The sequence below is a fragment of the Neovison vison genome, chromosome 4 (assembly GCF_020171115.1).
Source record: "Neovison vison isolate M4711 chromosome 4, ASM_NN_V1, whole genome shotgun sequence".
NCBI classification, from domain to species: domain Eukaryota; kingdom Metazoa; phylum Chordata; class Mammalia; order Carnivora; family Mustelidae; genus Neogale; species Neogale vison.
Genome location: NC_058094.1, coordinates 29,185,024 through 29,208,113, shown reverse-complemented (window position 1 = coordinate 29,208,113; position 23,090 = coordinate 29,185,024). Strand labels below are relative to the sequence as shown.

Below are 23,090 nucleotides of genomic sequence, written 5' to 3'. Positions count from 1 at the left end.
TTACAACCTTGGGAGATAAAAAGAAAAGTGAGTCTAATTATATCTGTCCAGTAGAGGCAAGGACACAAAGTGAAGGAAATGCAGGTGGTGAAGCTTGAGCAGAGTGTCACTATACTCTGGTAAGTTACCGTGAACTGAGATACAGCTGCCACAGAACCAGAGAACAGGAGGAAAAGTATGCATCATGATTTCTCTGTAAGTTGTCGAGTTACATCCCTTAATTAAAAAATTAAAGTTTCTCTTATCTAAAGAAGAGATTGGCAAAGTATGGCCAGTGGAGAAAAAGCTTAGTTTATGCATATTTTTATATGGTCTGTGGGCTAACAATGAATTTTATACTTCTCTAAATGACTAAAAGTAATCAAAATAATACTATTTAAAGATTTTATTTATTTTTATTTATTTATCAGAGAGAGGGGGGGGAGAGAGCGAGCACAGGCAGACAGAATGGCAGGCAGAGGCAGAGGGAGAAGCAGGCTCCCCGCCGAGCAAGGAGCCCGATGTGGGACTCGATCCCAGGACGCTGGGATCATGACCTGAGCCGAAGGCAGCTGCCCAACCAACTGAGCCACCTATTTAAATACATGTTAAAGCTATATAAAACTCAAATGTCCATAAATAAAGTATTATTGGAATACAGCTTTTCTCATTTATTTATGTCTTATCTTGGACTTATTTTGGACTACAGTGGCATAACTGAGTAATTATGATATAAACTGTATGGTTACCATCTAGACCTGTACAGAAAGTTTTCCAATACCTAAAGTTTTAAGGTACTATGTTCCTCCAGAAATTAAACTACAACACTGAGAAAAACAAAAAATTATATTAAACGGTTCACAGAAAAAAAAAATCTAGGAAGTTTACTCAACTTACTTATAAACTATTCTGTTACACATATATGTATATACACACACAATATGCACACATGTACATGTACAGGTATGTACATATACACATGTTCATTTTAAAATAAAAAGTCCTCTTAGAAAACAGACACTAATAGCCTTTATTGGATTATAATTCACAGTTAACTCTTGAACAATATAAAGGTTAGGGACACCAGTCTTCTGTGTAGTAAAAAATCTGTGTATAACTTTTGACTTGCCCCCCAAAATTTAACTACTGTTGATTGGAAGCTTTACTGATAACCAAAACAGTTGATTAACATGTATTTTATATATGTATTATATACTTCATTCTTATAATAAAATAAGTTAAAGAAAGTGTTATTCAGGAAATCATGAATAAATTTGCAGTACTATCCTTTGTTTATAAAAAAATATCCACATATACATGGACCTGCACAGCTCAAACCTCTGTTGTTCAAGGATCAGCTATAATTTAAGACTCATAAGTTAAATGAGTAAATTAATAAAAACTAAGAAAAACGGCAGACAGTCATCATGGAAACATGCTCCCTCAGTTCTCAACTACAAAAAAATCCACTTAGTTTCCAAGTAAGAATTAATAAGCAAGGTGAAAAGCAAGGACACATCATTAAAGGAATAATAATTGATAAAGGAAAAAAATAACTTCTAATGTCCAAGTTAGAAGCCTGGCACACAGATTCAAATAGACCAAGGGTTTTTTTTAAACATGGAAGCATTCTATGTGAGAAAAACCAGCAGTTTTCCTGAAGGTAGAAACAAACAGCAAAGTTCAATTAGATCTGAAAGAAATCAGTTAAGATTTAAGGAAATAAAGGTATTTGTTTCCATCTAGGTATTTATATTTATTTGATATTTCGATTACACTGTAATTTATAATTTACATTCAACAATATATGTAAATCTTTGTTTATGTAATATACACACACAGAAGAATATATTTATGTAGTCTTGTATATATTGAAAATACACACTTAAAATTCTTCTAAGATTATGTAAGAATGTCTTTTATATAAAAAGGCATAATTGGAAGCCTTTATTTCCATAAGTAGAAGCACTTATTATTTTTTCTATAATCCATACCCGAAGAGAAACTATTCATTCCATTTGGTATCAGGTATTAGAATCACAATAACACTACCCAAGAAAAAGTCAACAGCATTTACAGGAACAGCTCTGCATTTCACAGTCTACTAAATGGTGCCAACCACTATGGATTCACAATGTTTTTATATTTTACCTTTATTTTTTTTACTGATAGTGACCCATTCCAAAGAAACATAGAACCCACTTCCTTTCATATCCAATTCTTCTTTCTCTATTCGAAGAAGTAAGGTAGTTACTGAATGTTCTTCAGCATTCATCAGTGAGATACTGTGTATTATGATAAAAGGATTCCCAAGCTCTTCATTAAACATAATCTGCAAAAAAAAAAAAGATTACACATACAAAAATGTACATATACACAAATGCAGGCAGCACAGAAGGAATGCACAGAATTCTGACAAGACAACAACTAATTTATAAATAGAAAAATGAAAAAAGCCTTTAAATAAAGGTTGCAAGTTCAAATAACATTCTTTGAAGAAAGAACTTAAAAAAAAATGCCTATCTGTTTAATAGAGAAAAGTGATCAGTACTCTTGGCTTAAAAACAAGGAAAATAACAGGGTGTCCAAGTAGTATAAAAAGAAGAGAACTAGAAGCAGGCTCCTAGAAAAGAATTCACAAAAGAGGCCATGAGCTGGTCAATATTGATTCCTTTATCTCTTCTATCTTGTGTATGATTTATTTCTGCTTTGTTCCTCTAGTTTCTGAATATTGTTCATGTTTATGAACATGTGCGCACACATGTGTATGTATGGTTTTTCTTATTGTTTTTGTTTAGTTCTTCCATTTGTTAAGAGTCTGCAAAGGTCAGAGTCAAAGGAATTGGAGACACCACTCAAACTTTATTTCTCAAAAATAAAAGAGCCCCTCTACATTTAAAAGTTGCAATTCAACAAACTATTTAAATATAATACTGAAGTGTGTCTTTTTAAAAAGCAAATCTAAGCACTATACAGAGACACAAAATCTTAACAAATTCTTTTTTCCATCATCAACACAATCTAAAGGGCTCATACTTATTTAAGAGTAAATGAAAAAGAAGAGATATTTTAAGCTTGTTCACCAAGCAAGATCTTTGAATAAATAAATAAAAAAAATGGTTGAAGAAAATATCCAAAATGACAAAAGCTATCTTTAAAAAAAATAATAATAATAACAAAAAACCCTTTATCTGGAATCCTATTGGCTCCTACTTCAAAGCCTTGTAAAGAAAAGTGTGTTTTAATGTCAATTTCCCTAAGCGTTTAGCACCTCTGCCCAAAGTAGTCAAATAGGAGACCTTTGGAATCCGTTCTGTGGTCTTCCACAAACAAAAAATAGCAAGAACAGCAAAGAATATCTCGAATACTCAAAACTGAGATGATAGATAAGTTTTAGTTGTTCGGGTTTCACTTTTCTTCGGGGGACAACAGGAGACCAAAGGGAGGGAAAAAAAAAAAGTAAATTTTGTCAGATACATGTAGCTAGTTTATTGCTGTCTCCTCTTTTTTCTCTCTCATGTGAGTGAAAGGGACTGGAATGAGACCAGGGAGTAGATGTCTAAGCTTGTATAAATTGTTAAGCTGAAGTTTCCCTTCTCCGAACAAGCCTAGCAACTCGTGTGTGCGAGTGTCGCCAACAGCCCCCTCCTCAGACTAGAGGCCACACACTGGCAAAGCAGGCAGTCTTCCTGTCTCCCTTTATTTCTCTTTCTACACTGCAGTTATCACCACTCTTACTTGGCCCCTTTATACCCCACTGTACCCCCCAACCATTCTGACCTTTAGCTTCCTCTCTTTCCACCAATTTCCCCAAAGTCCTAAAGCTCTCCTAAGTTTTCTTCTTAAAGTGATCAATATTCCACAGTATCCCTCCCACCTCAGTTAATGCCCAAGTCCAATCCTGTCCCACTCCTCCTCTCCCCAAAACTATGATTAACTGCAAACATCTCGGAAGGTGCTTATAGCACTTTCATTATAAATACTGAATGTATACCGAGTGTATACTGAAGAGGGCATGAAGTAAATTTAGAGTTTAAAAAAATTTAAATGTCTTAAAAAATATCACTAAAGACCTAAAATATGCACCAACGGGATACAAAGAACATAAACCAAATGATTTATAAATCAGAATGAATTTCCTTCTGGCAGAGTATGTGGTTTTATTTTTATAAAAGCTGAAAGTGAGCTGCGTCAGTGCGTCTCTTCCTGCTCAAAACCAACAGAATCCACAGCTTGATAATTCATACATTCTCATTCTTCTGCCCCTCACTCTCCAAACTCCTTCCAAATATTTCAACAGCTTATGCTATCTACATATCACACTGCCTCCATAAGAAAAAAAGAAGAAAAAGAAAAAGAAATTATTACTAGAGGCCAAGCAGAAAAATGTCACAATGTCCAATGAATATTTAAATCTGTGACTATCAAGACCTGCAAAGGCCCCCTACAAACAGACTACTGTTGTTCTGGTTATTTACGTTTTTTGTTTAGTTTTTTTAATTATTGCAATTTGGTAGTATTCCATTTAATATAACTTAGTAAGAAAGGCAAGCCATTTGGTTCTACAACCTTCTTGGTTTTTCTCAAATAATAAAAACCCGATCTTTGTAGGCATTTGTTGGTCTGATAAAAATATTTCATAAGATATAAATATATTAAGTTCATATTTCTTTACGCAGAACTAAAAGACCACCCGCTGAGATTCAGACAATAGCAGTATCACAATACACTTATAACTCCGGGTCATTCTTTCCCACCTTCAAAAACTGTGGCTCTAAAGAAATTAATTCTTTACTTATTATTATTAAAATTCTAGTCTGCCCTCAGTTTTAAAAATGTTACCCTGTTTTAAGAAAACTGAAAGGGGCAGCCTGGGTGGCTCAGTCATTAAGTGTCTGCCTGTCTGCCTTCGGCTCAGGTCACTGGGATTAACCCCAGCACTGGGTTCTTTGCTCTGCCAGAAGTCTGCTTCTCCCTCTCCCACTACCCCTGCTTGTGTTCTTTCTCTTGCTGTGTCTCTCTCTGTCAAAGAAATAAAAATCCTAAAAAAAAGCAAAAACAAGAAAAAGCTGAAATAAAAATAGCATCTTAGAGACTGGCACATTACTATATTTTATAGTATATTCTTCTAAGCAGGGGATACTCTGGTAAACTAGTACTTGACCAATGGCAACTTACCAGATAGCTAGCATTGTGGTGCCTCAGAAGTATGCTGAGCCCATAAAGATACCAGCAAATGTAACATGAGTAGAGGAGAAAAGATATTCCAGCGTAATTCCTGGTGAACTTTTCATCAAGCAGGAGGCAATGCCAATACTTTACTGTACCGCTTTACACATACATAAAGCACTCAATGGACATTTGCTGAACAAATGAATGCAGTTCTTGACAACTGCAATGACCCCAAATCAAACCAGTTTTGTAAAAGGTATCCATTTATAATTGAATTAAAAACTTCCAAAGTATTTTATTATAAAGATGAAGAAGTCACATGGAAACCACTCCCAGAAAGAGTAATTTCAAAATCACTAAGGTCTAATTTATATATATTTTCAAGACTTTGCTTAAGTCTAAAAAACAAAAACAAAACCGCACCTCCCATTTTTCAGAAGCACTATTTCCACGTTCACCTGTACCAATGAGATATAATCGTCCAGTTCCATCTGACAAGGTAACCCACGTAGAAGATGTGAAATGGACAGATGCACAAAGACGATTGTCACATGCTGTCAGATCTGTGGGAAGTCGAAACACTTCTCGTGGTTTTCCTAAAGCAGTGTCCTAAAAAGAAATGAAACATTATAAATGAATCCTTCCTTCTCCTTGATCCATATGCATACAGAATAAGTATCAGTGTAGTGGTTACTCTCTTATTTAAGAAAAGGTGCCTAACTCCCCTTCCTTTGAGTATGAGCTTCTAACTAATAAAATATGGCAGAAGTGAGTTTGTGACTTCTCCAACTTGGTCATAGTTTCTGTTACATCTTCTATCTTGCTCTCTCTTCTACTGTATTGTGGTACTGTCCGTGGTAGACCCAGGGGGGAAGACATAAGGGTTCTTGACAATAACCAGCACCCGGTGAGCTAACTATTTGAAGGCCCTCCTTGACCCTTCAGATCACTGCTCTCTGGGCTAACATCTTGGCTACAACCTCATAAGAAACACTGACACAGAAACCACCTTGCTAAGCCACTCTACTTCCAACCCACAAAAACTATGAGATGACAAGTATTTATTGTTTCAAGGCACTAAGTGTTGAAGTAAGATATTACACAGCAAGAAATAACTAATACACTGTAGTAACTTGGCCTTAAGTTTAGACTAAATGATCAGTATTTTTAACGAACTGGAAACACTACATCGTGTTCTAAATGCCTCCAAAGACATCCACCTGTGGTATGAAAGCACTACACTTACAGGCTATTAACAGCTTAGGTTACTGTTAGCACATTTTTATTGTATCTGTATCCTTAAAATTTGAAATTGTAAGATGGACTGCATCATTAAAATGTCTTATAAGAAAATATATAAAAAGGTCTACATTTCAGGAAATTAACATCTTATATATCAGATATACTCAATTCAATAATTTATTGTTGTTGCTGAAGTTTTTGTTTTCAGTTAACAGAGTTTCCTACAAGCCAAAAGTAATTCTTCACTCATGTATTTCATTCTCTGTTCCTAGAATTACTTAGATAAATGCATATATTAACAAAATTTAAGTAAACAAAATGTCCTTACCAGCCACAAGTTTTTTAGTGACCCATGTCTCTTTCTAAAGCATCTAGTTTAGTTTTCTTTGAAATGGCACCCTTCCTTCTTTTTGTATTCAGATTTTACTGATTAACATAATACTGATTAAATAATAAAAATATAATGACAAGCACAGCTGGCATAAAGTTTTTAGAATGACCACATCTGAGTATTAGTGATGTAAAACTCAACTAGCAGAAATAGCACTGTTATCAGCATAGTACTGAGTAGTCTACTAGCAGTAAACTATGAAGCTTACTGTGGTCTCCAGTCAGTATATTATATGAAGGAAAGAGAGAATATCAGTTACTCCAGTCACTCAATTAAATGGAGGTCAATTAAGAGTTATTTTATTGTAGGCTGATGTCTATGTAGGTGTTCAGAACATGATGAGGTATTTCCAATTAGTGAGAAATAAATGGAAGTGGTCAACAAATGCTATTGGGATACTAGAGATAGGGAAAAAATTGTTCTTTCCCTCACAGAACACACAAAACTTCCACCTTCCAGACAGATTAATAATCTAAATGTTTTAAAGAAAAAGTAAGATAATTTGGTTAGAAGATTAATCACATTTTAATTTCAGGGTGGAGAAAGTCTTCCTGTGAAAAATAAAAGACATGTGTAAGACAGGGAGAAAAATATTTGCCACAAAAATAACATAGGACCAGTATCTACAGCATATAAAGAACCTTAGCAACTCAACAAGAAATACATGCCTATCCAAAAAATGTTTAAATGGGTAAAGACATATATAGGAAAACTATGGTTAAAAAAAATTAACGAGAAAAAAAAAATCACCTAATACAAGCCCAATCCTATAATAAGTCCTTTCTAACATCCTCTTACTAAACACTTGGTTCCCCATGGTGTAGACTCTCCTCTATTGTAAAATTAATAAATCCAACTTGTTCAACTATACATGGGTACCCATCATCTTTGTCTGGAGAGCAATGGTGAAGGATGATTAATTGTTAAATATCCATCCTTTGGAATACCAAATAACTGTTAAATATATGGAAGTCGATTTATAATACTGACATAAGAAGATCTTCAAAATAATAACTGAAAAAAAAGAGATCCAAAATATGTACAGTATGAATCCATATATACTGAAACAACAAACTGTTGTGATATGACAGCAGAGTAAGGTATACACACACACATGCTGGTATGTTAACAGTGTTTACCACCAGAATGGAAAAAAGATAGTAGTGTAAATGGCAGTAGGGAAGACTGAAAGTAAGGGGAAGCTTTCCATTTTTGCTTCAAATATATTGCTTCTTTTTCTTTACACTGAGCAACTTATGTGTAATATAAATAGTTTAAAAGATATTATGGGATAAAATAAATGGGACTTCTTCCTCAAAACAGTTGTTCCAAAAAGTTTCCTGTGGTCTCCCCCACTACATGCCCTTCGTTGATTCTAATCTAGTGAACCACTTGATACGACAAATGCAGGGCTTAATAAACTTGTTAAATCACTATGGTTCATTTCAAATACAATTATGAATGTGTTTTTAAGCTACTTTATTTTAAACACAAGGTCAGTTTAATTATTAGATAAATGATTTTGATATCCAATAGAATGATTAAGATACTCAAGTATATATATGTAAAACTAAAAATTAAAATACAAAAGAAAACAGTGTCTCTCTTATTTAAGTTAAATGATAGTCTAAGTGAAAGCGACCTGAATGTTCCTAATTTTTGAAATCTAATTCTCAAAGGGTACATTTAATTTTAAATGGACTGTATGCAATAATACTTTCTTCTGTATATCTTAGAATATTAAATTATTTCTGAATAACCTCTACTGACAGTTTTACAAAGTGTCCTCATAATAATGCTTTATGATTTTGGCATCTATGTCTTTGTCCCACCCAATCATTTTCTTCTTCCAGACAAAATAAGAGGTTAATGTAACTGTTCAAAGCACTGAAAATAATTCTGCAGTAACATTTCACAGCTGAATTGCAAAAGAAAACTGCAGTGATGAATGGAACATTTACTGAATAACTACAATGTACAAGCACCATATAAATAAGTGCTTTGATTTTTTACCATCTCATTTAACAATTACAAAATCCTATGAAGGAGAAATCATTATGCACACTTTGAGAGATAAAGAGCTCTGTTCAAAAAACTTAAATCATTTGTCTAGAACTCCATTGTTAAGAAAATGGCAGGGCTAAGATTCAAATCCTGACTGACCTCACTCCAGAAGCTGATGGTCTCTTCTGTATTTTGAAAGAAAAGAAAACTACCTTTTTCCTTTCTCTTTTTTTGCTAAAGCTTTAAGAAATGATGTTTTATTAAGTGGAATTTGAGTAATGTGTCTAAATAAAATAAAACTTTTAATAATTCATTAAATACATAACAGTTCAAATAACTTACTCCTCCTTTATTTTTTTCTTTAACCAGGTAAATAACTGGCTCCATATTAATAAATGCAACTACAGAAAATAAGGTCAGATTCAGGTCTAGCGATGCTAGTTTGGAGATACTGGCATGCAACTCAGCTAGACTAACAAGCAGTTGCAGTGTGTTACTCAAACTTGACCTCACAAATGTGAAATGTGTTCACACAGAATCCAGTAACTCTCCTCTCATTTTTAAGTGTAACTTGAGGCACCATGAGATGACACACTTAAGAGAAACAAACCAGTTTTTCAGATAACAGAAAACTGTTATAACAGAATTCCTTAAATATTAAGAAACAAAACATATTACTTTAAAAGAAGCCCTAATACCCTAATAAAATGACAAATAAGAATTAAATTTTAAAAACTTCTTTTTTTTGCTTCCCTAAGGCATTTTCTGCTTCCTAAAAAGCACTTCCTCTCAACTGACATTTCTTTAAAATTAAGAATTATAAACTGACAAAATAAACTGACTTCATAGAACGCCTCTACAAACCTGTGTGTTGAACTGCTGCCATCTGCTGGCTCCTGACAGAAATCTCAAGGTCTGACAATGTGTGGATTTCCTTTCTTGGCCCTACTGCCTTCTCTTTGCCCACAATAGTATTTAATATGCTTTTAACAGGGTGGGAGTATTTGTAAATGAGCCACAGCAAAAGAACCTCTCTGAGATATGTGCATGTGTGCCTTTGATTCAGGGGGAAAAAATCAGAGAATAAAACGGCAATATTAGAACAACTTTTCTGCTTTAAAACAAAAGCAAATGTGTAACCAGTGGCCAACACTCTCTACCTGCCCCCAACACAGAAGTTCAAACAGCAGGTCAGTTTCCTATGTTGCTTATCAGAAAAACAGAAATAAGTATGATATTCTTCTGCACTACAGGGGCAGAGTTTCTCAAAAGTTGGTCACTGGACCACGAGAAACATCATATGCGATCCTTGATAAAATGCAGATTCCTAGACCATGACCAACCCTGACATACTGAATCCAAATCTTTAAAAACCATAATCTGAAATTAGTTTTTATCAATTACTCCAAGTGATTCTGATGTGCAATACAGTTTGAAAACCAAAGGCGAAAACTGAACTAAGCAAAACAAATTAAATAAATAAATAAATAAATAAAATAGGGCTGCCTGGGTGGGTGGCTCAGTGGGTTAAAGCCTCTGCCTTCAGCTCAGGTCATCATCTCAGGGTCCTAGGATTGAGCCCCGCATCAGGCTCTTGCTCAGCAGTGAGCTTGCTTCCTCCTCTTTCCCTCTCTGCCTGCCTCTCTGCCTACTTGTGTTTTCTGTCAAATAAATAAATAAAATCTTTCAAAATAAATAAATAAATAAATAATAAAATAACATAACCCCAGACACGGTTCTTTAAAAACAAAATAATAATGAAAATACCCTTCTAAAGTTTGATTAAGGAAAAGGAGAAAATATAGAGAAAGGAAAAAGAGAGAGGAGATAATCTTGAGAGCATAAAACGTGCAAATTACAGGAACAAATTTGAAAAGAATAAGAAGAAATGAATAATTTTCCCTAGCAAAAAAGTATATTATAAAATGACCAAAGAAACTGTTTAACTAAACTAATTACCAAAGAATCAGCTGGATAAGTAATTAGAAGACTTATCACTGAAAACAACAAAAGAATATATAATAAAATGGGTTCAAACAGGATCTTTATTTAACATATAAGGAAAGGGTTATTCTAGTCCTAAACTGTTCCAATTCCAGAAAGTTCTCCAATTCCTTTAAGGAAGTGAGTAAAACATTATTGAAAATCTGACAGATATCACCAAAAACAAAATGAACAGTATTTATAAAAATAAATATAAATATATTATACATATATAAAATATGTGTTAATTAACTTCATGTTATCAGTAAGCTATTCTGGTCAACAGTAAGCTATTAAGTTTTGGCAATCAAAAGTTGTACTTTTCTACTGCAAACTTTTGATTGTGCAATGACAGGGGAGGGGTTTAGTGCTCAGATTCCCAGTATTGCTCAAGAGTCAACTGTCATTCATATTCTGCTGTGAATTAATAAATTAGAAGAAACTTTATTTTGTATGCTGTAGCATTCCCAGTGCCTATGACAATGTATAACATATAGTTAATATTCACTAAATATTTTGAAGGTCAAGTGAATAGTATAAATTAGACTATGACTTTGGCTCTATAACTCAGTATTAGAGAATTTCCAGATTTTAGATTTGTCTTCCCAAACAAAATATAACAGAATCTAAAAAATGGACATGTATAGTCATATAAAGATAATATACTGCACATGTATGCATACAGGGCATTTAGCTTCTATGTACACACTATCCAAACAGGCAGTGCATATAGAGTGTACGTGTATATTATGTCTTTAATGAGCCCATAGGTAAATAGACTAAGCTAAATAAGAAACTATAACTCGTTATTCTAAGATGTCCCTAGAAGTCAGAGAATAGGTCAGAAATAGGGATCAAAAACACTAGTCTTTGCCCTTATTCCATGTCAAATAAGTTATCTTAATAAAATTATATTTTATTTCCTGTGAAAACTTTCCAATAGAAAACTGTGTTGACCAGTCCACAATGCTTATAGTATTTCAAATGTTGTCATTAAACTTTCCTTCCACATTTCCAATCAATCTTGTGATTTAAATTGGTTATAGTATTCCAAATCATGATTACTAATGAGTGAACTGATAAAACCAAGCTGCTGGCCCAAAACCGTGACCCTACCCACACCCGTCTTCCGGCCAAGCACAGTTAGTACTAAAATGAATCAAAGACTCAATCTTTCTTTTTAACATTTCTCTTCGCTTAACACAGAATAACATGACTTTTCCTCCCTCCCTTTAAGACCTGGCCTATACCCACCTTGCTGTCCTCCTCTCCAACCACAGCCTGCGTACTGTTTAGGTCCTTCCATGCATACTCCATGTTTTAGCAAATCAAGCTAGAGTACCTGTAGTGCACACACATGCCTGTGGAAGTTTGCTGAATGTGCCTCTCAAATCCAGTGCAGACATAGCTGCCTCAATCTGCACAGCAAACTAACTGATCTTTCAAAATTCTGTTAAAGTGACATCTCTTCTGAAACTTCTCTGAACACTTCATCTTTCAACATTTATCATTTCTTTCTCCATACTATGTTTATATCTTATCCCTCCTTCCAATGTTACATGTTATCAATTTATTTGTCTTTGTGGCCACAAAGCACATAAAGCACATAACAGCATTTAATAAATACCTGAAGAAAAGTAAATACTTATTCACTAAAATTATCTCACCAAACCAAAGACTCACACCTGAGCCTGAAGATGAAATAGTAAGAGAAAAATCCTATCAAGAAAGAAAAGCCTGGCTAGCTCAGTTGGTTAAGCGACCAGCTCTTGATTTCTGCTGAAGTCATGATCTCAGGGTCCTGGGATCAGGCCCCATTTAGGGCTCTCTGCTCAGCAAGAGTCTGCTTGAGGAGTCTCTCTCCCCCTCTGACCCTCATCATACACACATGCTTGCTATCAAATAAATTTAAAAATCTAAAAAAAAGAGAGAATGCGAAAAAGAATGCAAAGCCAACTCCAAAGGATAAGAACAAGCTTTAAACAGCTGTTATTATTTCAATAAACATACTGACCATGTCTTCTGTAGGATGGCAGGATTATAGAAATGTAAGAAAAACCCAGGGCCTAGCCCAGGGGTTGGCAAACTATACTCAATGACCTAAATCTGGACAATGTCATTTTTAAAAATGAAGTTTTATTGGAATGCAGTCACACTCATTCATTTATATAGTGTCTAATGCTGTTTTCTTTTTTTTTTTTTGAAGATTTTATTTATTTATATGAGAGAGAAAGGGAGAGAGAGCATGAGAGGGGAGAAGGTCAGAGGGAGAAGCAGACCCCTATGGAGCCGGGAGCCTGATATGGGACTTGATCCTGTGACTCCAGGATCATGACCTGACTTGAAGGCAGTCACTTAACCAACTGAGCCACCCAGATGCCCTCTAATGCTGTTTTCTTTCTTTTTTTTTTTTTTTTTTTAAGATTTTATTTATTTGACAGAGAGAGAGAGAGAGAGAGATCACAAATAGGCAGAGAGACAGGCAGAGAGAGAGAGGGGAGGAAGAAGGCTCCCTGCAGAGCAGAGAGCCTGATATGGGGCTCGATCCCAGGACCCTGAGATCATGACCTGAGCCGAAGGCAGAGGCTTTAACCCACTGAGCCACCCAGGCGTCCCTCTAATGCTGTTTTCATACCACAACAGCAAAACCGACCAGTCATGACATAAGACTGTCTAGACTACAAACCCTAAAATATTAATAATCTGGCCCTGTGCAGGAAAGGTCTGCCAACCCTTGGCCTAGAAGGAATTCAAAGTACACACAAATGTGAGGCCAATGGTTTGGATATTCCTGGAGGCACCGAGGGAGGATGTCAGGGAAAGCTTACTAGATGAGATGGGACTTAGGTTTAACTGCCATATGACCCGGTCATTCCTCTTTCCTGTATTTATCCAAAGAAAATAAAAACACTAACTTGAAAAGATTTATGTACCCCTATGTTCACTGAATTATTATTCACAATAGCCAAAATATTAAAACAAAAAACACCTATGTCCATCAATATATGAATGGATAAAGAAAATGCATTTTATAAAATTTTATTTAGCCATAAAAAGGAATGAAATCCTGCAACTGCAACAACATGGATGCACCCTGAGGGCTTCAGGCTAAGTGAAATAAGTCAGAGAAAGACAAATACCATATGATCTCATTTATATGCAGAATCTTAAAAAAAAAATCAGACTGATGTTTCTGAAGAGGCAATGTAAAACTGTGCTAGAAGGAGCCGGGAATACTCAGGAAGCTATTATTATTCTGACCGTTTAAAGCAAATACACTAACACTCTATTGTGGAATTTACAACATGAAGTAAAGTACAGGACAAAAACAGCTTGAAGGGTATAAGAGAAATAAAAGGAAATATATTATTGTTACATTTTTATAGTAAAATATTAATTAGAGGAAGACTATGATAAGTTAAGGATGAATACTATAAAATCTTTATTATCCATTAAAATAATAATACAGAAGGGTTTAGATAAAAGCCAAGAGAAAATTAAATGGAATTTTAAGAAAATTTGCTTAATCCAAAAACAAGAAGGAACAGAGATAAAGAAAAAAAGAACAGATGGGACAAGCTGAAAAGACAGCAAAATGGTAACATAAACCCAATGATATTAGTAATTACATTAAATATAAATGTACCAAGCTCTTCAATTAAAGGACAGATTGTCATGCTAGATACAAAACAAGACCCAACTACATGCTCTTTACAAGAGACGTACTTTAATAATAACAACACTGTCATGTCAGGATGGTTGAGCAGTCTAAGGCATCAGGCTCAAAACAACAATACTGATAAACTGAAAGAAAAAGGGTAGAAAAAGATATATATTACTAACAAACAAACAAAAAAGCCAGCACGACTGCATTAATACCAGGAGATTTCAAGACAAAAATCATTCCCAGAGTCTAGAGATGGAGGGGCATTTCATAATGCTAAAAGGATAAATCCATAGCAGACAAAATGTCTGTACCCCAATTAACACAATTAAAAATACAAAAAGCAAGAACTAAAGGAAAAAGACAAATCCATTGTCATGGTCAGGGCTAACACTTCATCTTAGAAAAAACAGACATGAACAGTTATACCAATATTGATCTATAAAACCCATCAGAGTAGTTGCTCATTGGTGGGAGTGGAGTGGAATACTTAAGTGTAACAGGAACAAAGGCAACAATTAAAACTGAATTAAACAGAATAGAGTTTTATATAGATTAATGATAGGAATGATTCTATATATATAAAAAATGTGTATACCTCAATTTTCTCAATGAAAATTAAGAATCAGATTTACTGGAAAATCCCATTATAGATATTTTTCTTACCAGCATTACTGTTAAATTCATAACTCTTCCAAGGTTATCAATGTAGTAGACGCTGTCCTGATACCATGAATCACAGTGTAGGTAATTATACATTCCAAAAGCATGCATGTGTTCCAGTGTATATTGATCATCTCGAAGTTTTACTTCTGCCACAGCTGAAATATAAGAAAAATAAACATCACAAATTTTGTCTCAAGATTATTTCTTTCTGCAGGATGCTTACAAGGTGAGGAAATCACAGAATGCTAATCACAAAGGCCTTTGGGACAAATTCACTATATTATTCATTTTAAAACAATTTCTAGGCACTGTGCATAGAGGATAAACAGTAAACAAAACTGAACCATCCCTGACAGTAGCTATATGAGAGACAGGGCTTTTCATGCCATTACCTTTTCTTTTAGGCACCTCTTCCTTGCAATTATGAATTAAAAAGCAGAGAATTCTAAAATTTAAGATCTCCTGTCTTTGGGGCAAATTTTACATCTATTTTAGAGAGAATTTTTATAGTTTTTAAAATGCTTTTACCTCGAAACAACATAGGACCAGGGAAACATACAAACCATAAGAGACTCTTAATCTCAGGAAACAAACTGAGGGTTGCTGGAGGATGGGGATAGAAAGAGGGTGACTGGGTTATGGACACTGGGGAGGGTATGTGCTATGGTGAGTGCTGTGGATTGTATAAGACTGATGAGTCACAGACCTGTACCCCTGAGGCAAATAATATTATGGGTTAATTTAAAAAAATGCTTTTACCTCTATTATATCTCTTTCCTTTCTTAACACACATTAAGAAATAATGAGATTTTTTATTATTTCATTATACAATTATAGAAACAAAGGTAAGCACAAATGGTGATATCTCCAATGTTTTCTCACATCTTTCCTAAGGGTACAGAACAAAATAGTCTACCTGGAATAGAAACAAGGTTTCCTAGTTAAAGAACACGGTTTTCCACTAGGGCATGAGTGAGTTCCATAATTTTATTTTTACTTTTTTCCATTTATACTGTGATGTAGCTGGCATATAACATGTATAAGTTTAAGGTTGTAGAACATAATGACTTGATGTACGAACATATTGTGAAATGATTACCACAGTAAATTACTGAACACATCCATCACCTCACATATTTTTTTGTGATGAGAACTTTTAAGATCTACTTTCTTAGCTACTTCCATAATTATTTTTAAAGTATTTATTTATTTGGCAGAGAGAGAGCAAGAGAACCCCTGAGTGCACACAGAAGTAGAGAGAACAGCAGGCAGAGCGAGAAGCTGGCTCCCTGCTGAGCAGAGAGCACAACTAGGGCTGGATCCCAAGACCCTAGGATCATGACCTGAGCGGAAGGCAGACGCTTAACTGACTGAGACACTCAGGCACACCTACTTCCTTAATTTTAATCTATAAAATGTGATCTCTGCTTCCTCTCTTTCTTCCCTCATCCGCAGAAAGGAACCCTTATAGCTCAGGCTGCCCATGATTTAGAATTAATTTCTGCTGACGGGAAATATTTAAGGAAACTATGCTTACCTTAATACAAAACTCAACTTACTGTAAATAAAAAATTTAAAAATAAAAACAACAGAAAATTCAAACTTACTGTATTTCCAATTTTTTTTTCCGTACTGTTTATCGGTTCCTACTTCTATTACCTGCCTTGAGCCCTGGCTGACTTACATTCATTCACTGATTTATTCGGCAATATTTTAACAGGCACCATTGATACAATGATGAGCAAAAAGCACAGAATCTATCTTCTTACCACTTATGATTCAGTGAGAAAATGAACATTAGTTAAATAATCACAAAAGTAAATATATAATGAAACTGTAATAAATGGTGAGAAGAAAAGTTACCAGGTACCATGAGAACAAATAACACTGGGCACTGGTCTGTGGAGTAGGGGAACTGATGAAAGATTTCAGAAATGTAAGCCAAGCTAGTAAGGATAAAGTTAGCTCATGAAGAAATATATCTACACACACACACACACACACACACAGAGGCAGAAGGAAAAGCAGGCAAAGTAGGAGGAAAAACATGTGTTCAAAGAACCAAAAGAAGGCCAAACTGGCCGAAATACATAGCACCATGGAGATCTGTGTAAGAAAAGGCTCGATCCCAGGACCCTGGTATCATGACCTGAGCTGGAGGCAGAGGCTTTAACCCACTGAGCCACTCAGGCACCCCGGCTTCAGACAACAAAGCTAGAGAACTGGGCAGGAGCTGGATCATGAAAGGCCCTGTCTTCAACAACAAAGTTAATGTAATTGATTTAAGTTTCTAAGCAGGAGAGTAAAGTTCAGATTTGAATTTATAAAAGATTACTTACAACTATAGTATGTAAAACAGACTGAAGCAAAGCAAGGTAAAATCCAGTGTAAATATTAATAAAAGGAAAGCTCACTAAAAATACAGTGGAGAGGCTAGCAGGGGGAACCCTACTATCCAACATCATTTATAGGAAGTACTGTTAATTACAGACCCCAACAGAAGAATATCCAATAGAAGAGAATCACCAGTTACAGACTCCCAACAGGGAGAAGATGTACACTAAATGCATCTCCTACAAGAAATGGCACTATTCCTGCAAGTCATTTAATGAGAAATCAACATTACCCTGTACTCCTGCTCTTCAATTGACTTTCATTCCAAACAACCCCTCCCAACTTCCTCATCCTTCTCCATAAAATAACATTCCTCTCCTTTGTTTGCAGGGCTTGCCTAAGGTTTTCCTATGCTTATATGTCCCGAATTGCAATTCTCTGATATCCCCAAGTAACTCCACTGTTGATAAAATAACTTGGCTGTTTTATTTTTATGGTTAACACATTAGAAAGTTATTGCAGTCATCTTGGTAAAGGATGACTCACTGAAGTTTGGAGGCATCTCAGAGGTAAAATCATAACTTTATCATGGATCTGATGAAGGCTGAGGTAGCTGCTATTTATAATTCAAGAAAGTATTTATTTTATAAGGAACACTTAGAAATACATATTCCACTGATTAGGAGGGAAACAATCAATTCTTGGTTTTCTAGCACCACAGTGTGGATGAAACTCAATACTGCAAGACATATGCATGGTAACATAATGACCCAAAGTAATAATATTAGAGGAAGATATGACAAATACATTTTCTTCATATTTGTGCCAAAGACCCGGAGCAATCCCAAACAAGCCAGAGACTTCTTAGCCCTCTGCCTTATTACATTATCTCATCTGTGAACATAAGGTTCTAGAAAATCATTATTAGGTGACCATAATATAGTCTGTATTCCGTTGTTGCATTTGGACAAGATAATTTACTAAGTTATTAGGACACAGAAATGAGCATAGGGTATATTACATACTTAATAATTTATAAAAGCTTGTTAGTGTATAGAATAAGCTGCATCTTTGGCCTCAAATGAGAAAGTAAAAGCTATCATTGCATTTTTCATGTTAACCATCTAGAGTTTATAAAAGGAGAGGCAGAACAACTGAAAGGAAAGCAGTGTTCACAGAGTAACAAACTTAATCACTAGCAGAGCTCCTCTTCAGTAGAGCGTCCTAAGAAAGAAGGCAGAGAAAAAGGAGTCTCGAATTTCTGCTGGAATCTTGGAAAAGGTGGAAGAAGGGGAAGCTCTTTAATAGAGGGCTAAGAAGCCAGAGTAGTAAATATTTTATTATTTAATATTATCTCGCATTGGAAATAAAAGAGCTTTGCTAAACAAAAATCTTTCTTGGGGCACCTGGATGGTTCAGTCGTTAAGCATCTGCCTTCGGCTGGGGTCATGATCCCAGTTCCTGGGATCAAGTCCCACATCAGGGCCTCTTCTCAGTGGGAAGCCTGCTTCTCCCTCTCCCACTCCCCCTGCTTGTATTCCTTCTCTTGCTGTCCTTCTATCAATAAATAAAATCTTAAAAAAAAAAAAAAACCTTTCTCTACTAGTCTTTTTAAAAGAACTTAGGACCCAACAATAAGAAAATCTCCCTTAATCTTCACCTAGATTTCTCATAAAACATGTATGAAACTTGAAAAACCTATAGCTTCTCATTCACAATTTTTTTACTGAATGTCTATTACATATACTGTGCTTGGGAATGGGCATACACTGGTTAATATAAAACAGACATGATCCTTATAATGGTGTTAATAATGGTTATAATTACTGCTTCTTGTCCTTTCAAAATATACTGTTACGTTGAGCCACGTGAAATTGCCAATATTCAACTCTTTCAACACTGATTAAATATGATTTGTTCTAATACCTATATAAGTAGAGTTCATAGTTTTAAAAAAGCGGGGATAGAAACGAAGAACATTAAGAAATTAACTTGTATTACAAAGGTCACTTCTTAGACAATTTATCTTCTAATAATAAGTCTTTTCACTTAGTTACTGAGTTCTCTATTTGTGTAAAAAGATGTAAAAAAGAGTACAGCCCCATCTCCCTTATCTGCAAGGGATATGTCCTAAGATCCCCAGAGAATGCCTGAAACCACAGATAGTGCTAGCCCTATATATACTTTTTTTCTTATACATACATACTTATCAATAATAAAGTTTAATTTAGAAATTAGGCCTAATAAGAAATTAACAGTAACTAATAATAAAATAGAACACTTACAGTAAAACCCTGTCATAAAAGTTACACGAATGTGGCCTCTCTCTCTCAAATACTGTACTCACCCTTCTTCCAGTGATAATGTGAGAGAATGAAATGCCTATGGGATGAGATGAAGTGAGGGGAATGACGTGGGCACTGTGATGCTAGACTACTACCAATCTTCTGACAATACGCCAGGAGGAGGATCACCTGCTTCTGCATGGCAGCTGACATGGGTAACTGAAACTGCAGACAGTGAAACTGAAACTGGATAAGGTGTAACTACTGCACAAGTCCACGCTATGAGCTCTGAAGTAAGATTTACAGAACATAACAGAACTAGAATTGAGAGCATTGCTTCCACTAACCTATTTTATACAATGCTTCTGCACAAATTAACATAGTCATCTACCTCTCTTCCTCATATTTTTTTTAAAGATTTTATTTATTTATTTGACACAGAGAGAGCACAAGTAGGCAGAGAGGCAGGCAGAGAGAGAGAGAGAGAGAGAGGAGGAAGCAGCCCCGCTGAGCAGAGAGCCCGACGCAGGACTCGATCCCAGGACCCTGAGATCATGACCCGAGCCGAAGGCAGAGGCTCAACCCACTAAGCCACCCAGGCGCCCCCTCATATTTTCTACCCTAAGAGCAGATATGAATTTTAGAGTAAACGCTACATAAATCTAATGGTTACATAGCTCTTCTTCCCTTTACTCTGACTACAGGCTAAACCTTCCAGCTTTTACTCTCCCTCCCCTGAAGTAAAGAGTCCAGAGACCATATAGATCAGAAAAAGCATGAGCTTTGGAGTCAGTTTTGCCACGGTCAAGTAGTTTTATTGTAACTAGCCTTTCTACCCTATCTCCACATCTGTAATGAAAATTAATAATACTTGTCCTATAAAATTATTGATAAGCTTAACCTTAAATCATGTAAAGTATTTGCTGTATTACACATAAGAAGAAAAAGTTTTGATTTCTCTGTTTCTCTTCTCCTGTCCAAGGTTAATTTTCACATATTCCATTCTCTCCTACTTCTTCTAGATTAAGAAGGAAGTTTGGCACTCACACAAGGCTGGGAACTATGACTGCTCCCAATAGTTAGAATGGAGAAAACACCTAATTCATGGGATAACGGGTAAAGTACACAGAAAACTTTTCTATCAGTAGTGAGACAAACTGAATACTGCTCCAGACCAGCCTAACATATCATAAAACACTAAATGAAATTAATCTGTTTCCAGTAACACAACTGCATCCCAGAATAAAGCGGATGAAGCTTATAAGAATTCAAATCTGTCCTATGGCCAAAAACATAAAATTCACAATTTCTAGCATCAATCAAATATTACTATTCATATAGAGGGAAAAAACCCAAAATCCACAATGAAGAGAATAATCAATCAACAGCTCAACATAACTGACAGAGAAGTTATAATTAGCAGAACAGAACATTGAAAGTTATTAAAGTGCGTTCCATATGCTCAGAACAATAGACATGAAAAACATAAAAAGAAACTCCAATATCTGTGATGAAAAATACATGTAATGGGATTAATAACACGTTAGACATTGCAAAAGAAAAGATTAGTGAAGGTAAAGGCATGAAAATAAAAATTATCCAAAATAAAACACGGGGGGAAAAAAGAACAGAAAAACACATACAAATCAAGAGCACTGATGAGCTGGGATCAATTTCCAGCAATCTAAAAATGGGCAACTGGATTCCTAAAAAAAACAAAAACAAAAATGAAAGAGAATGGCTGAACACTTTCCAAACTGGAGAACTATAAACCCACGGATCTAGACAGACCAACAAAACTCAAAGCCCAAGACTCATGAAGAAAACCACACCAAGGCACAACATAATCAAACTGCTCAAAATCAATGTAAAAGAGAAAAAAGACATGTCATGTATAAAAGAATGGAGACTGGAAAAAGCAGATTTCCATCAGAAACAATAAAAGCAAGAAGACAGTGAGGCAACATCTTTAAAATATAGCTGACCTTAGAATGACACAAGGTTTAGGAGCACTGACCGGTATACATTAAAAAATCCACCTATATCTTTTGACTCTCCATAAACCAGAAATCTCACCAATAACACAATTAACACATATTCTGTATATATATTATATACTATGTTCTTACAATAAAATAAGCAAGAAAAAAGTGCTAATAAGATAATCATAAGGAAGAGAAAACACATTTATGGTCTGTACCATATTTATTAAAAAAAAAATCCAAGTATAAGTGGACCTGCATATTTTAAACCCTTATTATTCAAGGATCAAATGTACTGAAAACAAAAAAGGTATCAACCTAGAATCCTACACATGCCAAAAATGTCTTTTGAAAACATAAATATAATAGCATAAAGGCCAGAAAAAAAGAAACGGAAGTATACTATTATAGGGTCTTATATTACAAGTTAGGTAGTGTAACATTATTTCAATGTATCATGTAGTAAGTTAAAGATTCATACCCTTAACCCTAAAGGAACTAGTAAAATAACAAAGGGTTATAGTTAATAAACCAACAAATGTGACAAAAATGATTTCATAAGAAAATACTCAATCCAGGGGCATCTGGGTGGCTCAGTGCGTTAAGCCTCTGCCTTCAGCTCAGGTCATGATTTCAGGGACCTGGGAGCGAGCCCCACATCGGGCTCGCTGCTCAGTGGGGAGCCTGTTTCCCACTCTCTCTCTGCCTGCTACTCTACCTACTTGTGATCTCTCTCTCTCTCTGTAAATAAATAAAATTAAAAGAAGATAATGTAAAAGAACATTAAAAAATGAAAATGAAAAATTTCTTTTAAATTTTTAAAAAAACAGAAAATTTCGTTTTCCCAAACACTAGATAGGACAAAACAGAATACCAATCGCAAGATGAAAGACCCAAACTAACAAAATCAATAATCACATCAAATGTAAACAGTCTAATTAAAAGGCAGAGATTGTCAGGTTGAATAAAAAAGCAAGACTCAACTATTTCTGCCAATAAAAAATACATGTTAAATACTAAAACACAAACAGGTCAAAACTTAAAAGATGGAAATAAATAAATACACACACTATGATAACACTTAGCAAAAGAAAGCCTGAGTGACTATTTTAGTATCAGGTAGGTTTCAGAGCAAAGAATATCACCAAGAATAAAGGTTATTTTTTTAATGATAAAGGTGTCAATTTATTAAGAGGACAAAATATTAGTGTTTATGCAACATAACAGGTTTTTTTGTTGTTGTTTGTTTTTTTTAGGATTTTATTTATTTATTTGAGAGAGAGAAACGGTGTGAGAACAAGTGGGATGAGGGGCAGGGGAGAAGCAGGCTCTCTGCTGAACAGGGAGCCTGATGTGGGGCTAGATCCCAGAACTCTGGGATCATGACC

General features: G+C 35.0%; 1 protein-coding gene across 1 annotated transcript in view; it reads right to left on the bottom strand.

The window, feature by feature from the left end:
• Positions 1-23,090, bottom strand: part of NUDCD1 (NudC domain containing 1) — an 80,616-nt gene that overhangs the window by 52,386 nt on the left and 5,140 nt on the right. The window contains exons 2-4 of the mRNA XM_044245084.1: positions 15,102-15,256; positions 5,575-5,760; positions 2,131-2,311 (exon numbers count right to left, since the gene is read on the bottom strand). Of these exons, the coding sequence (XP_044101019.1) occupies positions 2,131-2,311; positions 5,575-5,760; positions 15,102-15,256 (522 nt within the window). The remainder of the gene's footprint in view (positions 1-2,130; positions 2,312-5,574; positions 5,761-15,101; positions 15,257-23,090) is intronic.